The sequence below is a fragment of the Cebus imitator genome, unplaced genomic scaffold, assembly GCF_001604975.1.
Source record: "Cebus imitator isolate Cc_AM_T3 unplaced genomic scaffold, Cebus_imitator-1.0 Scaffold45, whole genome shotgun sequence".
NCBI classification, from domain to species: domain Eukaryota; kingdom Metazoa; phylum Chordata; class Mammalia; order Primates; family Cebidae; genus Cebus; species Cebus imitator.
Window position 1 is genome coordinate 7,471,139 of NW_016107360.1, and position 23,541 is coordinate 7,494,679.

Consider the following 23,541-nt stretch of genomic DNA (forward strand, 5'->3'; position numbering starts at 1 on the left):
AAAAAAAAAAAAAGAAAAAGAAAAAGAAAAAATCCAGTAGTTTGAGGAACAGAAAACCAAGCTAAACAGCCAAAATGAATGGCTCCTGTAAGGCAAATTTAATGTAAGAAATAGAAGGGAATGAATTAACTGGCCATGGTGGCCCAGCTACTCCAGAGGCTGAGGCGGGAAAATCGCTTGACTCGAGAGGCAGAGGTTGCAGTGAGTGAGCTGAGATTGCGCCACTTCACTCCAGCTTGGGCTACAGAGTGAGACTCTGTCTCAAAAAAAAAAGGGGGGAGGGGAACTTAAAAATACCCTATGTTTGAAGGGGGAAAAACATGGTTTTACAGTTTTTGACTTTCAATTGAATTAAAAAATAGAATGGATACTCTTAAAAATCAAACTTAAAAAGATCAAACAGAAAGTTGCCTCATGATACAAAACAGAAATGAAAAGAAAAGGAAGCCACTAGTGAGAAGATAAAAGACAGGGAAGGAAGATATAGGAACTGTAGGAGTTCCAGAAGGAACAGATGGAGAAAGCAGTAATCAAATAAGATAACTTCTTTGGGCATAAAAAAAAAACTTTCGGCCTAAGTTATACTGAGTACTAAACCTGATTGATGAACTAAGATATTCCTCCCTCAGATATATTCTAGTGATGTTTTTCACCTTCAAAGACCAAAAGAGAGCTTACATGTGGGGTGATAAAAATATTGTGGAACCAGATAGTGGTGACTGTGGTACAACATTGTGAATATAGTAAATGTCACTAACAGTAAGTTTTATGTGTATTTTACCACAGTAAAAAAAAGTGACCCTACAGTTAGCAGGTCCCAAAAGAAACTCCCACATCCATTAGCAGTCACTCCCCTTCCCTCCTCTGTCAGCCCTGGCAACCACAAATCTGCTTTCTGCCCCTATAAATTTGCCTATTCTGAGTGTTTCATATAAATGGAATCATATGAAAGGTGGCCCTTTGTATCTGGCCTCTTTGAACACAGTGTTTTTAGGGTTCATTCATATTGTAGCATTTATCAGTACTTCATTTATTTTTATGGCTCAATAACATTCCAGTGCATGAATATACCAAAATGTGTTTATCCATTTACTAATTGGTGAATATTTGAGTTGTTTCTAAGCCAGCACATTTTATAGAGGGAAAGGAAAGTACTGATTAACTTGGAAAAATAAAATTAAAAGTGTTTTCTGCCACCTGGTACCCTTGCTGTGGATCAGGTGAGCGCACAGGCCAGACCAAAGCCCTACAGTTGGCACGGCCTAGGCCTCTGTCCATGGTTGCAGGGGCATCCCCACAGCTACTACATGCAGTGATCATTATGGCCCCAGCCCTGGGCTTAGGCAAGGGCACTGTGTTATTGTACATCACCAAGCACTTCAAGCTGGGGTGCCTCTCTAGCAGGCACTGCTCCAGGACAACTTGCTACAGGGCACAGAAATTGGTATGTTAGCCAAGGCTTTTCTTGACCAAGGGAAACTCATCCCAAATGGCATTATGACTTGGCCCTTCATGAACCGAAAAATCTCACCTAATATAGCTGGTTTTCCAAGGACACTGCCATAGGCAGAAGCCCTAGATACAGTGATTAACTTGTATGTGCCCTTGGAGGTCATTTAAAAAACACTTCACTGCTTGTTGTTCATCTAGCCAATGGCCGAGTCTACTACATTGAATTTAACCCTCCCCAAACTGTTGACATTGCTAATCTGACTGGGAAGCCTCTCATTCAGCCTGAGGATGATAGACCAGAGACACAGTTATCAAGAGACTGAAGACTTATTGAGCCAGTCCTGGAACATTACCAGGAAAAAAGGGATGTTGGAAACATTCTCCAGAGCAGGAACCAACAAGATTTAACCCTATGTATATGCTTTCCTACAAACTAAAGTTCCACAAAATAAATCAGAAAGCCCCAGTTACTCCATGAGGAAAAATGATTATAACTAGTAAGATGAGCAGAACATCCTTGTCCTTGGATTTAGAAGCTCCATTTCCTAAGAATGTATGCATGTATAAATTCTTTGGAAAATATTATTTTTACAGATTTTATTCTGGATACCAATGATTTGCTAAATGAGTCAGGTACTGATCCATCTTTTGAAATCATCTAATGTGTTTCATCCAGTTGCCTTCTAGAAATGTGCAATTCAGAAACATCAGCGGTGTCTAAACTTTTAAAACACCTGTTAGAGCAAAATTAAAAGAGCAATTAGTATTTTTCTTCAGAAGAATAAGTGGTTGATAAAATTTTCATATTTTTCTGGAAAAAGTTTTTAAAAGTTACATGTCATTTGGGAAAATATCCCATAAGTTTTTGCATGGAGATATTTCTAGCCCTGTGGAACATGGTTTTGTGTGACATCGTATCTATAAAATTCCAGAAAAGCAACTGGATTTATAGATCTGTTGCAAGATACAAATTCATTGCTGCCTTTACACTAAGAAATTTATAAGCTAGCCATATATGCTGTATTATTGTGTTGTTAAACATACTGTCAGTTTACAGAATTTTCAATTTGCTGTAGTTATCAATGAGCATATGGGAATATATGCCATAAAAGACAGTGGAGTTTTACCATCACCTCTCATATTACCCCACTTCTCCTACCAAGTCACGGTATATAAGTGTGCATCCTTGTTGCCCCACTAAGAAATCTAAAATGATTCAGACTTTTAGAATCTGTTGCTCAGATGACACCAGCAGAGTTCTTTCCCCTTAAGATAGGGAGGCAGTGAACACTACCAGGTATCAATGTGATCAGGAATAAAGAACTCTTTCGGGAAAGTCACTTTTCTGATCCCTGTTAATGTATTACGTAAATTCTTTTTATGCCTATACCTGTTTGCTAATTATGTTTGTTATTTATGCCAAGGCAATACTCCCCAGACATGCCTGATCTATTATTTCTATTTAACTTGATGTAACCCTATTTGTCCGTCCTTGTTTTAGTTGCTTGTGCTTATGGGATATTGCTAAAGAAATTTTTGCCCAGACCAGTGTCCTGGGGAAATTCCCACAGTGTTTTGTTGTAGTCAGTTCCTAGTTTGAGGTCTTAGATTTAAGTCTTTAATTCATTTTGATTTGATTTTTGCGTATGATGAGAGATAGGGGTCTAGTTTGATTCTTCTGCATAGGGATATCCAGTTTTCCCAGCACCGCTTATTGAAGAGACTGTCTTTTCCACAGTGTGTGTTCTTGGCACCTTTGTTGAAAATGAGTTCACTGTAGGTGTGTTGATTTGCTTCTGGGTTCCGTATTCTGTTCCATTGGTCTATATGTCTGTTTTTATGCCAGTACATGCTGTTTTGGTTACTATAGCTCTGTATTATAATTTGAAGTTGGTAATGTGATTCCTCCAGTTTCATTCTTTTTGCTTAGGGGACCTTTGGCTCTTCTGTCTTTTTGTGTGATTTCATATAAATTTTAGGATTTTTTTTCTACTTCTGAGAAGAATGTCATTGGTATTTTGATAGGGATTACATGGAATCTGTAGATTGCTTTGGGAATTATGGATATTTTAGCAATACTAACTCTTCCAATCCATAAACATGACATATTTTTCCACTTTTTGGTGTCATCTTCAATCTCTTTTATCAGTGTTTTATAGTTTTCATTATAGAGATCTTTCACTTCTCTGCTTAATTCCTAGTTATTTAATTTATGTGTGGCTACTGTAAATGGGATTACTTACTTTATTTTTCTGTTTTTTGTTTTGAGACAGAGTCTCTCTCTGTCACCCAGGTTAAAGTGCAGTAGCATGATTTTGGCTCACTGAAATCTCCACCTCCCGAGTTCAAGCAATTCTGCCACCTCAGCCTCCTGAGTAGCTGGGACTACAGGTGCACACCACCACACCCAACTACTTTTTTTCTATTTTTAGTAGAAATGAGGTTTTGCCGTGTTGGTCAGGCTGTTCTCAAACTTCTAACCTCAGGTGCTCTGCCCGCGTCGGCCTCCCAAAGTGCTGGGATTACAGGCATGAGCCACCACGCCCAGCCCTTTTATTTCTTTTTCACATTGTTGTGCTGTTGCTGTATAGTAATGCTACTGATTTTTGTATGTTGATTTTGTGTCCTGCAACTTTACTCAATGTATCCATTCTAATAGTTTTCTTGTGGAGTCTTTAGGTTTCTCCAAATATAAGATCATATTGTCTGCAAACAAGGATAGTTTAAATTCTCCCTTTCCAGTTCATGGTGCACTTTGTGTCATTCTCTTGTCTTATTGCTCTAGCTAGGACTTCAGTACTAAATTGAATAACAGTGGTGAACATGAGCATCCTGGTTGTGTTCCAGATTTTAGAGGACAGGCTTTCAGTTTTTCCCCATTCAATATGATACTAGCTGTGGGTCTGTTGTATATGGCTTTTATTATGTTGAGGTATGTTCTTTCTATCCCCAATTTTTTTAAGGTTTTTATCACGAAAGGTTGTTGAATTTTTTCAAATGCTTTGTCATTGTTGACTGAAATGTTTATATAGTTTTTATCCTTCATTTTGTTGATATGCTGTATCACATTGGTTGATTTGTGTATGTTGAACCATCCTTGCATTCCATGGATAAATCCCACTTGGTCATGATGAATTATCTTTTTAATGTATTGTTGAATTTGGTTTGCGAATATTTTGTTGAGAATTTTTGTGTGAATGTTTATCAGAGATATTGTTGCCTGTAGTTTTCTTTTTTTTGATGTGTCTTTGTCTGGTTTTGGTATTAGGGTAACGCTAGCCTCATCAAATGAGTTTGGAAGTATCCCCTCCTCCTCTGTTTTTTGGAATAGTTCTGGTTAAGAGTGGTATTAGTTCCTCTTGAAAGAAATATTTGGTAGAATTCATCAGTGAAGCCATCAGGTTCCAGGCTTTTCTTTACTGGGAGACTTTTTATTATAGTTTCAATCTCATTTACTTGTTATTGATATGTTCAGGTTTTGTATTACTTCCTGGTTCAATCTTGGTATGTTGTATGTACCTAGAAATTTGTTCATTTCTTCTAGATTTTCCAGTTTATACGCATATATTAATGGTTGCTCATAGTAACCATTAATGATCCTTTGAATTTCTGCAGTATCAGTTGTGATGTCTCATTTTTCATTTATGATTTTATTTATTTGGATCTTCTCTTTTTTTTTCTTAGTCTAACCAAAGGTTTGTCAGTTTTAACTTTTCAAGAAAACAGCTTTTTGTTTCATTGATCTTTTGTGTTTTTTTTTCATTTCAGTTTTATTTCTTCTCTGATATTTGTTATTTCTCCTACTGATTTTGGATTTGGTTTGCTCTTGCTTTTTAGTTCTTTAAGATACATCATTAGATTATTCATTTAAGATTTTTCTCTTTTTTGATGTAGGCACTTATAGCTATAAACTTTGCTCTTAGTACTGCTTTTGCTATGTCCCATATGTTTGTGGATATTATCATTACCACTGGTTTCAAGAAACTTTTCAGCCTTCTTTTTAATGTCTTTACTGACCCACTGGTGATTCAGGAGCATATTGTTTAATTTCCATGTGTTTGTATGGTTTCCAAAATTCATCTTGTTACTAATTTCTAATTTCATTCCATTGTGGTCAGGGAAGATGCTTGATACTATTTAAGTTTTTTTAAATGTTTTAAGACTTATTTCATGACGTAGCATATGGTCTATCCTTGAGAATGATCCATGTACTAAGGAAAAGGATGTGTATTCTACAGCTCTTGGATGAAATATTCTGTAAATATCTGTTAGATCCATTTGGTCTATAGTGCAGATTAAGTCTGATGTTTCTTTGTTGATTTTCTATCTGGAAGATCTCTCCAGTGCTGAAATTGGGGTGTTGAAGTCTCCAGCTATATAATGCCCTTATTTGAATGATACATGCTTTCTAAAAATGTTATAACCTGCTAAACATGTATTTTCACTAGGCTATCAGGCATACATTAGTCTTTTTTAGAATAAAACAAAATTTCATAACTGTGGCTATTTGTCTTTGGTCCTTCGCAGGGCCCACTCCATTCCACCTTCCTTTCTGCTGCCTTGATGTCTCACTGGCTCCTGAATGAGTGACTGTGTAATAATAAGTTGGTCTTAAAACAGTAAAAAAGGAAAGAACATCAATGTAAAAGAATTTACAGACTTTCAAAGAGAAGCAGTATAGTATATTACAAAAAATAACCATAAATTATTTCTATCCATAAATGTACACCTTTTTTGCAGTGTGACTTGGTAGCTCTTCCCATAAAGAGGTAGAGTCTGTTTTCCTTCCTTGTAATCTGTATGTGGCCATGTGACTTGCTATAGCCTGTGGGACATTAGCAAATATGATGTTAGCAGAGGATAGAAAAATGTTTGTGCTTTGGAACTTGCTCTCTGTTATTGTGGCTGGGAGCTCTTCTGCTGCCATGAAAAGAGAGCTAGAGACCATATGGCAGAGATAACTATCCCAGCTGGTGTCTATAACAAGTTACTTAGAAAATGAGAATCAGAATGGCATTAATTTTTTTGTGCAACACAAAATTAGAAGGTAATATCATGAGGTTTGCAAATGAGGAGAGAAAATTGCATTTCAAGGCATCATTCATTTGGATATTGCAAGGAAACAATCACATGTATTCCTTCTTAGAAAAGTGTTGGAAGAAGTACTGAAGCTAGCTAAGTGAGAGGTAAAGAGCTCAAGATAAGGATGTACTGATTAGGTTTTATATTTGCAAGCAAAATAAACCACATTTTGCTGGTTCACACAGAAAGAGAATTTATGGAATGGCTAGTGAATAAATCATAGCATTGCCCAAAATCTCAAATCAGATTTTAAAAAGAATAAGGATTCGAACAATACAAACTTACTTAGCTAGATATCACAGAATGTTTTAACTGGTGATCAGAGAACACAGATTGTTTTCAGATACGCTTTGAGTGTTTACAAGTACTGATCAGCCACAGAATAGCTGGAACATCTAAAAAAGAGGAGACACAGGCCACATCCACTGATTACAGTGCAGTAAAACTAGAAATTAACTATGGAAGGATAGCTGTTCTCTCTCACCCCATTCTGAACACTTGGAAATTTAACCAAAGAATTATTTAGAAAATTATTTTTTAAAGAGGTATTAAAAATAAACTTATAAGCTATATAGAAACATGGCGTAAGCACACAATAAACTGAAATATTTGAAATATGACCAAAGCATTTCTTAGAAGAAAATTTGTAGTCTTAAATTTTTTTTCCAACTTAATGTATTTATTTTTATTCTTTATTGACTTACATATTCTGCTCAGACAGGTAGAGAAAAATAATTTGTAAACACCTAATAAAAGTAGAAGAAAATATTATTTAAAATATAAATTAGGCCAGGCGCAATGGCTCACGCCTGTAATCCCAGCACTTTGGGAGGCCAAGGTGGGCAGATCACCTGAGGTCAGGAGTTGGAGAACAGCCTCTCCAACATGGTGAAACCCCATTTCTACTAAAAATAAAAAAATTAACTGAGAATGGTGGCATGTGCCTGTAATCCCAGCTACACTGGAGGCTGAGGCAGGAGAATCACTTGAACTCCAGAGTTGGAGGTTGCAGAGAGTCGAGTTTGCACCTCTGCACTCCAGCCTAAGTGGCATAGTGAGACTTCATCTCAAAAAGAAGAAAAGAAAAATAAATTAAAATATAAGTCAATAAAGTAGATAAATAAAACTAATAGACTATAGATTTAGAAAAACCAAAGCTATGTATTTCAAAGAATGGTATAAAGTAGCCTCAGACTTAACAAGTCTTATCAAGAAGACAAGATCAAAGAACAGCATCAAGAATTATAACTATAGATAAGAAGGCAAAAGACAGTGACCAAAATTATGTTTTTTTTTTTTTTTTTTTTTTTTTTTGACAGTCTCACTGTCACCCAGGCTGGAGTGCAGTGGTGTGATCTCGTCTCGTTACAGTCTCCACCCCCAGGTTCAAGCGATCCTCCTGCCTCAGCCTCTGGAGCAGCTGGGATTACAGGCATCGACCAGACACCCAGCTAATTTTTGTATTTTTGGTAGAGACAGGGTTTCACCATGATGGCCAGGCTGGTCTTGAACTCCCGACCTCAAGTGAGCCGCCTGCCTCGGCCTCCCAACATGCTGGAATTATAGCCAGGAGCCATCGTGCTTGGCCCAAAATTGTCTTAAGAAGCATAAAACCTGGCCAGGTGCAGTGTCTCATGCCTGTGATCCCAGCAGTTTGGGAGACCGAGGCGGGTAGATCACTTGAGGTCAGGAGTTCAAGACCAGCCTGGCCAACATGGCAAAACCCCGTCTCTACCAAAAATGCAAAAATTAGCCAGGCATGCTGGTGGATGCCTGTAATCCCAGCTACTCAGGAGGCTGAGACAGGAGGACCACTTGAACCTGGGAGGCAGAAGTTGCAGTGAGCTGAGTTTGTACCACTGCACTTAATCCTGGATGACAGAGTGAGATTCCATCTCCACAAAAAAAAAAAAGTATAAAACCTGAAGCTAGTAACCTCAGAAAAAATAAAAAAAATAAAGATGTGTTTCTTTTTTTCTTTTTGAGACAGAGTCTCACTTTGTCACCCAGGCTGGAGTGCAGTGGCCCCATCTCAGCTCACTGCAACCTCTGCCTCCCGAGTTCAAGGAATCCTCCTACCTCAGCCTCCTGAGTAGGTGGGATTACAGGTGCATGACACCACACTCAGCTGATTTTTGTACTTTTAGTAGAGACGGGGTTTCACCATGTTGGCCAGGCTGGTCTTGAACGCCTGACCTCAAGTGATCCACCTGCCTTGGCCTCCCAAAGTGCTGAGATTACAGGCATGAGCCACCATAAAGATGTATTTCTAATTAGTGCTCCAGGCTTTTGAAGTTTTATGGGTTAATTCTACCAAGCTTTCAAAGAATAGATTAATGCTTATGTTATTTAAATTGTTCTAAATCTCTAGCAAGGGTAGAAAACTTGCCAGCTCATTCTACTGGAGTAGGGTTACCATAATACCAACATTGGATGAAGAAAGTGTGTGCATGTGTATACGTCTATGTGTACAAACACATATGAAACTTTAGTTTTATTTAAAAACATTGATTTATTGGGCTGGGCGCGGTGGCTCACGCCTGTAATCCCAGCACTTTGGGAGGCCGAGGTGGGTGGATCACGAGGTCAAGAGATCGAGACCATCCTGGTCAACACGGTGAAACCCCATCTCTACTAAAACTACAAAAAATCAGCTGGGCATGGTGGCGCGTGCCTGTAATCCCAGCTACTCAGGAGGCTGAGGCAGGAGAATTGCCTGAACCCAGGAGGCGGAGGTTGCGGTGAGCCGAGATCGCGCCATTGCACTCCAGCCTGGGCAACAAGAGCGAAACTCCGTCTCAAAAAAAAAAAAAAAAAAAACATTGATTTATTAATCCAAAAAAAATGTCAAGAATATGCCTCTTTTGTAGAATGGTGATATTGGGAAAGGTTATACATGTGCAGTAGCAACAGGGACATAGGAACTCTGTAATGTTTCTTCAGTTTTGCTATAAACCTAACACTGCTCTGAAAAAATGAAGTTTATTAATTTAAAAAATACTGATACTTTGTGACCAGCTAGGATTTACTTTTAATATGACACAATGGTTCAATCATTTCAATGTTAAGGAATCTAATAACATAATTTACTATGCTAACAAGCTATAGGAGAAAAATTAGTACATAAAATTATAGCAACAGATGCTGAAGGCACCTTTGTGATTTCAATACCCATTTCTGATGTTTAAATAAACAAAAATAGTAATCCTTAAAATAGGAATACTACTGGATGAAAATATTAGAAGCATACAGATAGAGCCAACTTTTCACCATGATCATCAAGCATGTCATGGCATTGGTTAGTACATTTTACAAAGGAGGTGGAAAATGCCAGCTAATCTTAAGTTGATAGCAAGCATCAGCTTTGAGAACCTTTATGGTACAAATAGGAAAACATCAAAATTCATTAAATGAAGACAATGTGAAATTGAAACATGGAAAAACAGATAATGAATTGAAAAAGTCAACATGATTAAGGATGCCTGCTGCAAGATCACATACAAAAATAATTCATAGTTTTGTATAGAAGAGGGAGCAAACATTTTCTGTAAAGGACCAGAAAAGTAAATATTTTAGGCTTTATGGGCCACATGTGGTCCTTATCTCTCCTCCTTTCCTTTCCATCTTTACTTTCCTCTTCTCTCCTCCTCCTTTTTTTTTTTTTTTTTCCCCAAAGAAAATACTGCCTTGGTTAGTTTTTCACGATTAGGGCCTTCATATAAGTGATATCATTATGAAAGCTTTCTTTTTTCATTTTTTTTAACAACCTTTCAAAAAAATGTAAAAACTGTTCTTAGCTGTTGACCCTACAGAACAGGCTATGGGCTAGATTTTCCCCATGAACAGGACTTTGCAGACTTCTGATATAAAAGTGTATGTCTGAATAAATTTGATGTATGTCATGTTTTTATATAGAGCTCCTCCATGCTGTAGAAGTTGTCCCAGAGTAATCCAAAAATTCAGTGCAATTCTGATAAATATCACATCGAGATTTTGTAAAGTAGACTGTGATAAGCTTATTTTAAAATTGGTCTGCAAGAGGAAATGTTTAACAGTAGCCAAGAAAAGTTTGAAAAATCATTGAGGGGGGCTTTTCCTACAGAATATAAAAACCAGTTCTTTATAAAACAGTATAGTATTGGCATAAGAATAGACAAATCAATGAAACAGAAAAGGATCCATATTTATAAAATTTATTCAACTAATTTTCCTGAAGTCATGTTTCATCTTGAATGTATACTTGGTTTTTCTAAAAATGATTTTGTATTCTTTTATTTTCTTTCTGGGTTTAGGTATAAGTGTGCTAGCAGAGTGTCTAGATTGTCCTGAATTGAAAGCAACTGCAGATGACTTTATTCATCAGCATTTTACTGAAGTTTACAAAACTGATGAATTTCTTCAACTTGATGTCAAGCGAGTAACACATCTTCTCAACCAGGACACTCTGACTGTGAGAGCAGAGGATCAGGTGACTAAAGTGCCTTCTTACATTTTTCTTAATAAAAATGACTTTATTGATTTCTTATAACTCATGTTTGGACACATGACAAGAGAAACAGTCTATTAGGAAAGAATATGTTTTTTACACTAAACAGTGAGTATTGCAATCTTAGATGCTTGCCAGGCTGGCTGTTTGAGAAAGAGGCCACTTCATAGAGATGAAACCATTGGGTACCATGGTAGGCAGAACAACACCATCCCCAAAGATGTTCACTTCCCAATCCCCAGTATCTAGAATATATTACCTATGTGGCAGATAGGACTTTGCATATGTGACTGAGTTAAGAATTTTGAGATGAGATTATCCAAGTGGGTCCAGTGTAATTGTAAAGCGCCTTACATTTGGAAGAGGGATGCAAAAAAGGGCAGCATTAAGTGGTGTACTGTGAGAAAGACTTGACTAGCCATTGCTGTCTTTGAAGGTGGAAGGAGACCATAAGCCAAGGAATGCAGGCAGCTGCTAGATGCTGGAAAAGGCAAGGAAACGGTTTCTCCTATAGAGTCTCCAGGCAGACATGTTGGTTTTAGTCCATCGAGACCCATTTTGGGCTCTGACCTATAGAATTGTCAGATAAACTGTCAGAAGTGTAAGCTGGGTGCAGTCATGTGGGAGTTGGGTGGGGGAACACTTTATTTGTTTATTTAGAGATGGAGTCTTGCTCTGTTGCTCAGTCTAGAGTACAGTGGTGTGATCTTGGCTCTTTGCAACTTCCATCTCCTGGGTTCAAGCGATTCTCATGCCTCAGCCTTCCAAGTAGCTGGGATTACATGCATGTGCCACTATGCCCGGCTAATTGAGATGAGGTTTCACCATGTTGGCCAGACTCGTCTTGAGCTTCTGACCTCAGGTGACCTGCCCACCTTGGCCCCCAAAGTGTTGGGATTACAGGCGTGAGCCACCGCACCTAGCTGTGGGAATACTTTACTATGTAGACTCACTTAATCTCTATTTTCAGCCCCACAGCCTTCTCTGTATTTTAAGCCACTAAGTTGGTGGCAATTTGTTAATAGCAGCAACAGAAAACTAATATAGGTACTATAAGATCATATGTTTTAGGTTACTTTTGTTCTAAAAACAAAAATTTGCACTTAGCAATATTCTTTTGCCCATTTGCAAGTTGACGGGTTGGACCTGGAGGGCCTCACTAGATTTAGGTTTTTTGTTTGTTTGTTTGTTTTGTTTTTTTTTTTGAGGTGGAGTTTCACTTATGTTACCCAGGCTGGAGTGCAATGGCATGATCTCGGCTCACTGCAACCTCCGCCTCCTGGGTTCAGGCAATTCTCCTGCCTCAGCCTCCTGAGTAGCTGGGATTACAGGCACGCACCACCATGCCCAGCTAATTTGTTGTAGTTTTAGTAGAGACGGGGTTTCACCGTGTTGACCAGGATGGTCTCGATCTCTTGACCTCATGATCCACCTGCCTTGGCCTCCCAAAGTGCTGGGATTACAGGCTTGAGCCACCGCGCCTGGCCTTAGATTTACTTCTATGATCAAAATTAGTTGACTTATATGTAATATGGAAAAGGAATAACAAATAACTTTACACTGGAGAAATGTGATAAACACTACCTACAGGTGGTCGGCATTAGCATCATCTGTGATGTCATGTTGATAATATGCACAGTTGATGTAATGAAAATGGCATTCACCTCTCTGATTGTCCTCCTAAAAAACCACAACCTCAGTCTAGTAAGTAACACATCAGACAAACCCAGATTGAAGGACATTCTCAACAAAATACCTGACCAGAACTCAAAACTGTCAACGTTGTCAGAAACAAGGAAAGGCTGAAAAACTCACGATCTAGAAGATTCTAAGGTTTAATGACGACATGTAATGTGTCCTTTATGTTATTGTGAAACAGAAAAATAACACTAGATAAAAATTAAGGAAATTCCCCCAAAATATGAAATTTAGTTAAATGTATCAATATTGGTTCATTAGTTGTGACAAATATACCATACTAAAGCAGCATCTTAAGAACTGTTGCAGGGTATATGGAAACTCTTTATGCTATCTATCTCTGCAACTTTTCTGTGAATCTAAAACTGTTCTAAAACAAAAAAAATTGTTTAAAAAAAAAAAGATTAATTCCCAGCCGGGCACGGTGGCTCACGCCTGTAATCCCAGCACTTTGGGAGGCCGAGGCGGGCAGATCATGAGGTCAGGAAATGGAGACTGTCCTGGCTAACATGGTGAAACCCCTGCTCTGCTAAAAATACAAAAAAATTAGCTGGGCTTGGTGGCACAAGCCTGTAGTCCCAGCTACTCTGGAGGCTGAGGCAGTAGAATTGCTTGAACCCAGGAGGCGGAGCTTGCAGAGAGCCAAGACTGCGCCAAGATCGCACCACTGCACTACAACCTGGATGACAGTACAAGACTCTGTCTCAAAAAAAAAAAAAATAATTCCCATAAAAAATTAACTCAGAGATTAAAAGTTGGATCTTATTAATATCACCCCAAAATTAATTTAGTTTAAACATCACCCCAAAATTGATTGTGTATGGGAGATGTGTATATATATGAAGTAATTGATTTTGGGGGGTGTTTAATGATTTGTAAGTTAAATTATGTTGATGAACTTGGAGTTGTTCAGTGTAGTTAAATGAAACTACAGTATTATTTTGGAAAACAATTCTTTTAAATATCCTGTAATTTTTAAGTATTGAATTCTTTATATCTTAAAGTTTCTGGAAGGTTGATAAGTCTATCAATTCATAATGCAGGAATTTAATATTGAAATAAAATCATGGGTGATCTTCATATCTGCCAGAATGGATGGCCGCTTGAGAAATTAACCTGTTTTCCTGGTCCTAAACTAAATGAGTGTTGTATGTTGAAACTTTTAATGACTGATAGTTGTTTGTTTGTTTGTTTTTTTCATTGCAATGTATATCTTGTCTTTGTCTGAAAAGGAAGCTATCTTTTTTTAATCATAAATTTAACATCTTCCCTGTCATTACATTACATAATAGTAGTTAGTTCTGAAAAACATGTTACCTACAAGACTTACTAGAGCAGTATGTAAACTGTTCTGAAGTACCGGCAAGCGTCCAGGGATGAAAAATATTAGGAATAAGTGATTGTCTCCTTATGAGATCCTCTCCCTTCAATGTGAGAATAAACATGGATAATTGAAAATGTTGCTGTCTTCTAAGAACTTTACTGTGCTGTTTTTTCCCCCTTAGGTTTATGATGCTGCAGTCAGGTGGTTGAAATACGATGAACCTAATCGCCAGCCATTTATGGTTGATATCCTTGCTAAAGTCAGGTTTCCTCTTATATCAAAGAATTTCTTAAGTAAAACGGTACAAGCTGAACCACTTATTCAAGACAATCCTGAATGCCTTAAGATGGTGATAAGTAAGTTGCCTTATTATCTATTTGTAACCTAATCATGTAGCCAGTTTCTCATGGGCTTAAAACCCCTTAGAATGGAGTAGACTCAGTAACCAGGGAGAAGCATTCAAGATTTTGCTCCTCTAGAAGTTAATCTCTTGTGTTTCTGAACTGTACACCTGAAGGCACTTGGCCTCAGCCCTTATTTTATAGGGGTATATGTGATAGAAGGTAAAAATTACTTATGCTTTTTCTACTCATATACAATAACTTTCATGTACTTTGTTTCTTTTTTTTTTTTTCCATTTATTTTATTGCATTTTAGGTTTGGGGGTACATGTGAAGAACATGCAAGATTGTTGCATAGGTACACACGTGGCAGTGTGATTTGCCACCTTCCTCCCATCACCTACATCTGGCATCTCTCCCCTTGCTATCTCTCCCCAACTTCCCTCCCCCCACTGTCCCTCCCCTATTTCCCCCCAACTGTCTTGTACTTTGTTTCTAGTGTTTCCTTTTTTATTTTACTTAGCCAGGTAGTGTACTCTGATCACTTTTTCTTTCTTTTTTTTTTCAGTTTCAAATTTAATTTCATTAACTTAAAACATATACCAAATGTTTATTTCAAATCTAAATTGAAATTTATCTGAAACAAGTAACTTATTTCAAGTAACTTATTGTACAGTCCATTCTCCATTTAAAAATATTCTTTCTTCCCAAAATAACCTGCACTGAAAGACAAAAAAGTCTTTTATACTGCATAAAAGTGAGATGCAAACTTCTGATGTAAATTTTTTTCACTGTCTACTCTGATGATAAAGATGAGAGGCACAAGTGTTCACAGTTCAGTTCAATGATGCAAACATAAAGCTTCTGTTTTCCTCTGATACAAATTAGAAGCCTCCATTCATGTCTTCTAAATAGTACCACATACTTGATGCTGATCCTAGGTTGCTTCTTTTTCTTTCCTTTCCCTTTTTTACTTCTTACTCCTTGTTGAAGACTTTGGTCACCACCTCTTGTTTTTTGTGTCCTTGTTTTTAGTTTGGGTATCATTTCTGCTGCATACAGCATTACTGACTTACCCAGGAACCGGAAGTTAGGCTTAGTGTATAATGTGATGGGAACTGTACAAGGCAAAGGCTGCCATCTTGTTAGAGCTGGACCCAGACTGTGCCTCTGTATTGGATGTCGCAATTCCATTCTCTAGAGTACATTTTATTTTTCTGAAGAAATACATTAAGTCCAACTGCTGAACATACATCTTGAATCTCTGTAGCTGTAGAATTTTCAATAGCCTTACTTATGGGGATTCGCCTTCCCTCTGTGATGATCTTCTTATTATTTAAATAAGCAGGATAGATGCAAATAAACCTGTCCTGGTTGGCCAGGGACGGTGGGGCAGCGCAAGCCATCTTCACAAGAGTCCAAACATCAACAACCCAGAAGCTACAGGGAGAAACCCGGGAGGAACCCAGCTCTCCACATTTTCTTTCTTAAACAGTATTTTATCTTCCTTTTTTGGCCCAGAGCTAAAACTTACCACATTGTTTCATTTGCTTTGATTTTTTTTTTTTTTTTTTTTTTTTTTTTTTTTTTTTTTTTTTTTTTTTTTTTTTTTTTTTTTTTTTTTTTTTTTGACTTGCTGGCTAAGTCCCAACTCCTCCACACCTTTGTAAAATATCACTTAATAAAATTGTCTATACAATTAAACAATCTGTTGTTTAAAATTGTCTATACAATTAAACAATCTTTAAAATTGTCTATACAATTAAACAATCTCTCTTGGAAACCTGTCTTGTAGAACCTTCCTTTTGCCTATTCCAATATGAACTGTTTGCTCTCTAGGCCTGAGGCACAGTTCTTGTCCTGGGGCTTCCTTCTCCACAATCCTGGGAAGCCTTTTCACTCCTCTCCTGTTAGATCTGTTGTCTTCTCGGATCCTGGCTTTCCTCTATCTTAATTCTTTTTGTTTCATGCAGCATATCCTCTAAAAAGTTCCTAATAGAGAATATAATCAGTGAATATTTGGAGACTTGACAAATTTCATGTTTATTTTACTGTAAAATATTGAAGGAGGCTGGGCACACTCGCCCACACCTCTCATCACAGCACTTTGGGAGGACAAGGCAGGAAGACTGCTTGAGGTCAGGTGTTTGAGATTCACCTGGGCAACATAGATTCCAACTCTACAAAAAAAAAAAAAAAAAAAAAACTCTAGCCTGGCATGGTGGCATGTGCCTGTGGTCCTAACTATTCCAGAGGCTGAGGCAGGAGGATTGCTTGAGCCCACGAGTTTGAGTTACAGTGAGCTCTGATACTGCCACTGCACTACTCCAGCCTGGGCAACAAAGTAAGACCCTGTCTCTTGAGAAAAGAAAAAGAAAAAGTTAAACTCAACATAGAGTTATGCTGAAAATCATTTTCAGTTAGAATTTATCCACTAGCTTCCAATGTTACTTTTGAGAAGTCTAGTGCCAGTCTGATTCTTTTCATTTTTTTTATTATCCATCTTTGTCTCTTGGCCTTTTTCTGAGAGATAGCTTGATTTTTTTCAACCCTTTTATTTCAGCTATAATTTTTAATTTCTGGAGTTTTTATTCTCTAATTTCTTATTTCATGGCTGCAATATCTTATCACTCTAAAGTAGTCTATGTAGTGCTTTTGAAGTTTTCTTATGTTGTCTGTATTTTCTATATTATTTTGTGTTTTCTTTTCCTTTTTTCAGTGAAAGCTTGTCTTAAATATTTGATTTTATATCATATGAGAGTGAGTTATTACAAAACTGTTAGATCAGGCTGCACATATGAGTGGGCTTCTCAGTTCTTGTGCTAAACTGTAGCATAATCAGAATAGCTGGTCATTTTTTAAATTGGGGACCCCCAGATGTTAATATTTGTAGGTATTGTCTCAAGGAACTATAAGCTGAGTGTAGGCATTTGGGAACTAGATAAGGTAATATTTTGCTATGCAGACTTTCACTTAATCCATATTTTTATTTTACTTTTTTTTTTTTTGAGATGGAGTCTCACTCTGTCCTTTAGGTTGGAGTACAGTGGTACAATCACAGCTCACTGCAGACTTGACCTCCCCAGCGCAAGTGATCCTTTCACCTCAGCCTCCCAAGTAGCTAGGACTACACACACATGCCACTATCCCCAGCTAATTTTTTATTTTTTTTGTCAAGATGAGGTCTCACTATCTTACTCAAGCTGGTCTCAAACTCCTGGGCTCAAGCAATCCTGCTACCTAGGCCTCCCCAAGATGCTGGGATTATAGGTGTGAACCACAGTGCCTGGCCGTAATCCATGTTTCCGGACTCCATCCGTCTCTGAGCTGTCCCCTGAGTCTGGAACATTTCTGATGCAGTATTTCCAAACACCAATCCTGTCTCCTATGGTGGGTACAGGTACAATGGATACCTGACTGTGCAACAGAGGAAGGAAAACTGGAAGTTAAATTTTGGTTTTTCGGTATTTTAGAGTTCTCTTATTTTCTTCCCTTCCTGCACTTCTGGGTACTTACTATCTCCAATTATGAGGCTTTTCAGGATTCTGCAGGGTAATTTGGCTTGCTTTTCATTGGTGTCTCCTGGCACAACCATATAGGTTTAACAGGCACTCCATCTGCTAGCTGTCTTCATTAATTGTGTTTTGGGGTTACAAATCTCTTAGTATTATCAAAGATAGAATTTGTGTTTCTTGTTTCCTTGTTGTTTGAGATAGCTTTCAAGAGAAGAGGAGAAAAAAGATCTTAAAATGGCAAGCCTGATCTCATGTTGTTTTTATATTGTTAAGTCTGAACCAGTCTTTTCCTTTGTGATGTGGTTGGAAAGATCTTCCCTGTTCCAAGGTGATTTTTAAAAATTATCTAAATTTTCCTGTTGTGCATTTATCACTTATATATTGTTGTTTCTTCTTTTTCTTCTTCTTCTTCTTCTGCTGCTGCTGCTTCTAATTTTAAGCCTGTATCTTACTGAAATCTATTTGGTGTTAAATAAATAATTTTTTTTTTATAATATATCTGATAAGATGGCTCAGTACCATTATTAACTAATTCATTGTTTTCCCATTGATTTGAAACATGGTAGACTAAATTTCCACATATCCATGTGTATATACATCACTTCTCAGGCTTGGCTAAGATCAAGTGTAGTGTAGGTATACATACCCATAGTCAGTTTCTTTCCTACTTCATTCTAATACCTTTTAATTATTGTTGTACTCATTTAAAATGCCATGTATCTCTGGAGAATTTGTAATTTTCTTCCTGCTAGTGCAGTGGCACCATCTCCGCTCACTGCAACCTCTGCCTTCTGGGCACAAATGATTCTTGTGCCTTAGCCTCTCAAGTAGCTGGAATTACAGGCACACGCCACCACACCCAGATACTTTTTGTATTTTTTTTTTTTTTAATATGGAACGCTTCACAAATTTGTGTGTCATCCTTGCGCAGGGGCCATGCTAATCTTCTCTGTATCGTTCCAATTTTAGTATATGTGCTGCCGAAGCGAGCACTACTTTTTGTATTTTTAGCAGAGACAGGGTTTCACCATGTTTGTCAGGCTGGTCTCAAACTCCTGGCCTCAAGAGATCCACCTGCCTTAGCCTCCCAGAGTGCTGGGATTACAGGTGTGAGCCACCATACCTGGCCCAGGCTGGTTAGTTTTTATGATCTTTTTTCCTTGCTTGTGTTTTTAGCTCTTGCTTTACTTTAAACTCTTCAAATGTTATTTTATGTTCTATGTTTGATAATGCCAGTATCTGAAGTCCCTGAAGAACAATGATGCTATTTATTGGTTCTGTTGACTTATTTATGGTGACTTAATTCCTTACATGTTTTGTCATTTTGAATGGTGTGCTTATATTTGATTGACCTTAATCATCAGGAATATTGGGAGGCTTAGGTTGTGTCTTCTATGTTCTCTGGTAGGTCTTCTTTGTTCTCCTCAATAGGATAATGGTGTTTGCTTTTGCCAAGTTCCATATGGAACAACAATCCAGGACTACTTTGAGTTTTCTTTGGCTTATAGTTTCCTAGACTTGCAAGTAGGGTAAATTCAAACTTCAAACCTGCATAAGGGTAGGGCTGTAAATATAAATTATCAAAAGAGGGAGACTTTACCTCTACCTGAAGCCAAAGTTGAAGCAGACAAATTATTGCTGCTTCTTGTGCCATCAGGCAGATGTTTTTCTTAGCCTATCTTTTCACTCAAGGTGTAACCAAGTGATCCAGCTTTATCCCAGTTCCAACTCCTTATCTTGAGCAGATCCAAGACTATCTTCTCTGCCTTATACAGCCAAAAAAAAAAACAATTTCTGGGTTTCCAGTATTTTCACTAGACTTATAACATAGCTACTGCTTACTAGTATTATGCAGTTTTAGGTAGGTAGACTCAATGTTGTCCCTAGATTGGAAAAAAATATATCCATACAATGTAATGTTCTATAGTTACTAAAAATATTTCACATGAATATCTAGTAATGTGGAAAATTTTCATAAGTGGCAAAGGAATAAAATAGTATTTTTTAATTAAATGAAAACAAAACTGAAATAGACTATGTTTGAACCTAGTTGAGGTTGTCAAGGTGAAAGGAGAAGAGGTGTGTGTCAAGGACACATCCTTACAAATACCTATATTTAAGGAGTGCAAGAAGATTTAAAAAAAAAAAGGGGGGGGTGACCACAAAGCTACTTGCACCAAAGTCTTGAAAAACCATGATGTAAGAGAGTATTCAGAAGGTAGAACATAGGTGGCCACTTGTCTCTTTAAATGCAGAGAGGAAAGAAAATCAGGACCAAGAAGATGCCTTTACATTAGGACTTTCATCTCCCATATTTTGTACATGCTAATGTCAGGTTTTTTTGTTATGCCCAGTTCCCAAACTGTATGTTGTTTTTCTGGCCTTAGAATTTCATTGGGTAGAGAGCTGCTCCTGTTTCTTCATACATGGTCTGGGCTGTTGAAAACAACCAGCCAGTCTCAGAATCTAGTGTTCTTACATGGATTCTGAACTGATTTAGAAACAGGATAGCAGCATTGTTTCAGAAATTCAGCCAAGCGTGACGATTAGACACTGGAGCAGGATGCTTTGTTGTACTAGGCTTATTACATTTTTTTTTTCTTTTCCTTTTTTAAAATAAAAAATAGTGGGTTGTTTTATTACTTTGTGACTAAGCACAAGCGGCTAAGATACTTCCAAGCTTTGGGGCTGGGAAGAGCAAAAGTGGGGAAAGACTTCCATCCTCTCTTTTTCAGACCATCATTTGTCTTCCTACCACCTGACTTTGTTGCCTTTCCAGAGTAGAAGAAAAACAGAAAAGACGATTGAAAAATAGAATAAAACTTCGAAGTGCACAAAGCCTCCACAAAGGGCCAGGCCAACTTGGTGTTTTAGTTGTTTTTTTGAGACGGAGTTTTTGCACTGTCACCTGGACTAGGGTGCAATGGCACTATCTTGGCTCTCTGCAAGCTCTGCCTCCTGGGTAACCCATTAAGCGATTGTCCTGCCTCAGCCTCCCGAGTAGCTGGGCTTACAGGTGCCTGCCACCATGCCCAGCTAATTTTTTGTATTTTTAGTAGAGACAGGGTTTCACTATGTTGGCCAGTCTGGTCTCAAACTCCTGACCTCGTGATCCACCTGCCTCAGCCTCCCAAAGTGCTGGGATTACAGGCATGAGCCACCATGCCCAGCCCAGGCCAACTTCTTACTGAAAACTTACAAATCATTATACCTGAATCTGGAAAGAATAACTCCCAGAGAAATAAGCTTAAGCAGCAACAGGCTCCTCAAAGAAAGGTACCAAAATGTCCCCCAATACGATTCTTGGGGAGGAAAAAAGGCCCATCAGTGTAGGAAACAAAGGCATGCTTCCTCCAGTGTGTCAGCACAGTTGACCACAGTCACTACTTTTACCCCGTGGCCTGTTGGCTGGAGGGAAGGAGAGAGACAATAGTTTCCTCTTGTCTCTCTCCTTCCCTCCTACCTTTCTCTTTCTGGGAGTATTGCGTTCATAGACCACACAGTCCACCTTCAAACTGTGTGCCCTCCAAAGCAGTGGGTCTAAAACCCCTCCCTAGAGTTTCTGATTCAGAAGGCCTGGGCTAGTGTTCATTAACTAGGATTTTCAACACACTTCTAGGTGATACTGATGCTTCTGGTTATGGAACCACACTTCAAGAACTACCTACAGGCTACATGCAGACTTGAGCTAATGTGGTTTTCACAGTTGTAAAGGACTGTGAAATAAACAAAGAACATTCTACAGAAACCGTATGTGGTCTTCAAAGTCTGTCTGTCCCTCTACAGAAAAAGTTTTCAGACCTTAAACCTAGAGCATGCATCAGCATGCCTTGGCCTCTGAAATATCCAGCTGTTAAATGCAAAAGAGCTTCTGCTCAAACTGCAATGGGAGAAATGATAAATACCGATGAAGATGTTCATTAATTCACCAACTAGTCTCTGAATGAGTTTCCTTTCTCTATCCTTTGTATACAGACCCAACATAGCCGCATTTATAGAAATGTTTTACGTGTATCAGGTATTTTGGGGCCAGCCATGCCGGCTAAGGCCTGCAGTCCCAGTGCTTTGGGAGACTGATGTGAGACGATTGCTGAGCCTAAGAGTTGAAGGTTATTCTGAGCTGTGATGGCGCTATTGCACTCCAGCCCAAAAATGGCCTGATTTTATCTTTAGATTGATAATATTTTACAATTCAAAAGGTATTAAAAGGATACATCGTAAAAAGTAAGTCTCCCTATACATCTTTTTCATACTCTGGTTCTCTTACCCTGGAGATTAACATTATTATCTTATATATACCCTTGCAGAGGTAGTCTTGAGATTGTACATATAATCATTTACTTATATATCCATGTATAAATTACATAATAAAATGTGTATCGTTGCATAAAATATACATTTTTAACACAAACAGTGTTGCGCTCTGCATACTGTTCTACGTCTTGCATTTTTTTATTCCAAATTATTTCTTGGAGATCATTCCATGCATACATACTAACCTTTCTCATCTTAACAGCCGCATGTAATGTTCTATTGTATAGACATGGCATAATTTTTAACCACTTTCCTAACAGTGAACTTTAGGTTGATAAACTCCTAGAAAGGGAATTCCTGGGTTTAAGGGTATGTACACTTATAATTTTTGTAGATTGGACTATATCACCCTTCCCATGGTTATACCCATCCACATCCCTACCATCAATGGAAGAAAGTGCTGCCTCCCATGATACAACCATATTATATCCTATGATCGAGGCAGTTTTGATCTTGGCCAATCTGATAAGTGAAAAAAGTGTGGCTTTAATTTGTATTTTTTTAACTGGAACACTCAAGCATCTTTTCATATGTTTAAGAGTTATTCATACTTCTTTTTCTGTAAACTATATTCAGATACTTTACCTAATTTTTGGTTAAGTTGCTGGTAATTCTCGTAAATTAATAAAATGTCTTTTAATAGTATTTTTTATTATTAATAATTTCCTAGTTTGTCATCTTTTAATTCTGCCTTTTATTTCTGCTGTATACTATTTTAACTTAAAATTTTATACAGTTAAGTCTGAACATTTTTCATTTTTTTCTGGCTCCTATGTTTTTGGTCATTCTTAGGTGTCTCCATTCTGGGCCTTTTTTTTCTTCTTCTTTTTAAGCTTCAGTACATTTATGATATTTTAAAAATATATTCAGATTTTTACTGATTTGGAATTGAGAACGAGATACGAGGTGGAGGTATAATTTCTTTCTTCATATTGTTGTCTAACATAGACAATCCACCTTTCCCACACTGACTTGAAGTGATACTTTAACAGTTTTTGATTGTTAAGTGGCACTGACAAAATTAAGGAACTGCTGAAGGAAAAGGATTGTGATAGATCACAATAGTTCTGACCTTACTGCATTTTTAGTCGTGTAAGACAGTGCTTCTCAAAGTTTTATGTACATCCTAATTACTATGGGGTGTTAAATATGCAGATGCTGACTCAGTAGGTCTGGGATGGGGCCTGGGATTCAGCATTTCTAACAAACTCCCAAATACTGAAGCTGCTGGTCTTTGAACCACATTTTCAGTGGCAAGATTTAAGAAGCCCTTTAAAATACCAATTCCTAGACTCTACCTAGAGGTTTTTATTTAATTGGTCTGTGGTA

The 23,541-nt window shown here is 37.7% G+C and overlaps 2 protein-coding genes, 1 non-coding gene and 1 pseudogene across 6 annotated transcripts in view; 2 read left to right on the forward strand and 2 right to left on the reverse strand.

The window, feature by feature from the left end:
- Positions 1–23,541, forward strand: part of KLHL7 (kelch like family member 7) — a 75,597-nt gene that overhangs the window by 26,151 nt on the left and 25,905 nt on the right. For all 4 annotated transcript variants that reach the window (XM_017526979.1, XM_017526980.2, XM_017526981.2 and 1 more), the window contains 2 exons: positions 10,827–11,002; positions 14,224–14,398. In XM_017526979.1, the coding sequence (XP_017382468.1) occupies positions 10,827–11,002; positions 14,224–14,398 (351 nt within the window). The remainder of the gene's footprint in view (positions 1–10,826; positions 11,003–14,223; positions 14,399–23,541) is intronic.
- Positions 304–3,772, forward strand: LOC108303210 (annotated as a pseudogene).
- On the reverse strand, positions 15,114–15,931 carry LOC108303211 (signal recognition particle 19 kDa protein-like). Its single transcript, XM_037737903.1, has one exon. The coding sequence runs from the start codon at positions 15,787–15,789 to the stop codon at positions 15,529–15,531; it is 261 nt and encodes an 86-aa protein (XP_037593831.1). The 5' UTR covers positions 15,790–15,931; the 3' UTR covers positions 15,114–15,528.
- Positions 18,785–18,891, reverse strand: LOC119470962. The gene has a single exon (XR_005199949.1). It is a non-coding gene; the product is annotated as a U6 spliceosomal RNA (small nuclear RNA).

What these genes read in the sequence shown, in the direction of transcription:
- LOC108303211 (XM_037737903.1), bottom strand. Translation starts at nt 15,789, where the DNA reads ATGGCTTGCGCTGCCCCACCGTCCCTGGCCAACCAGGACAGGTTTATT.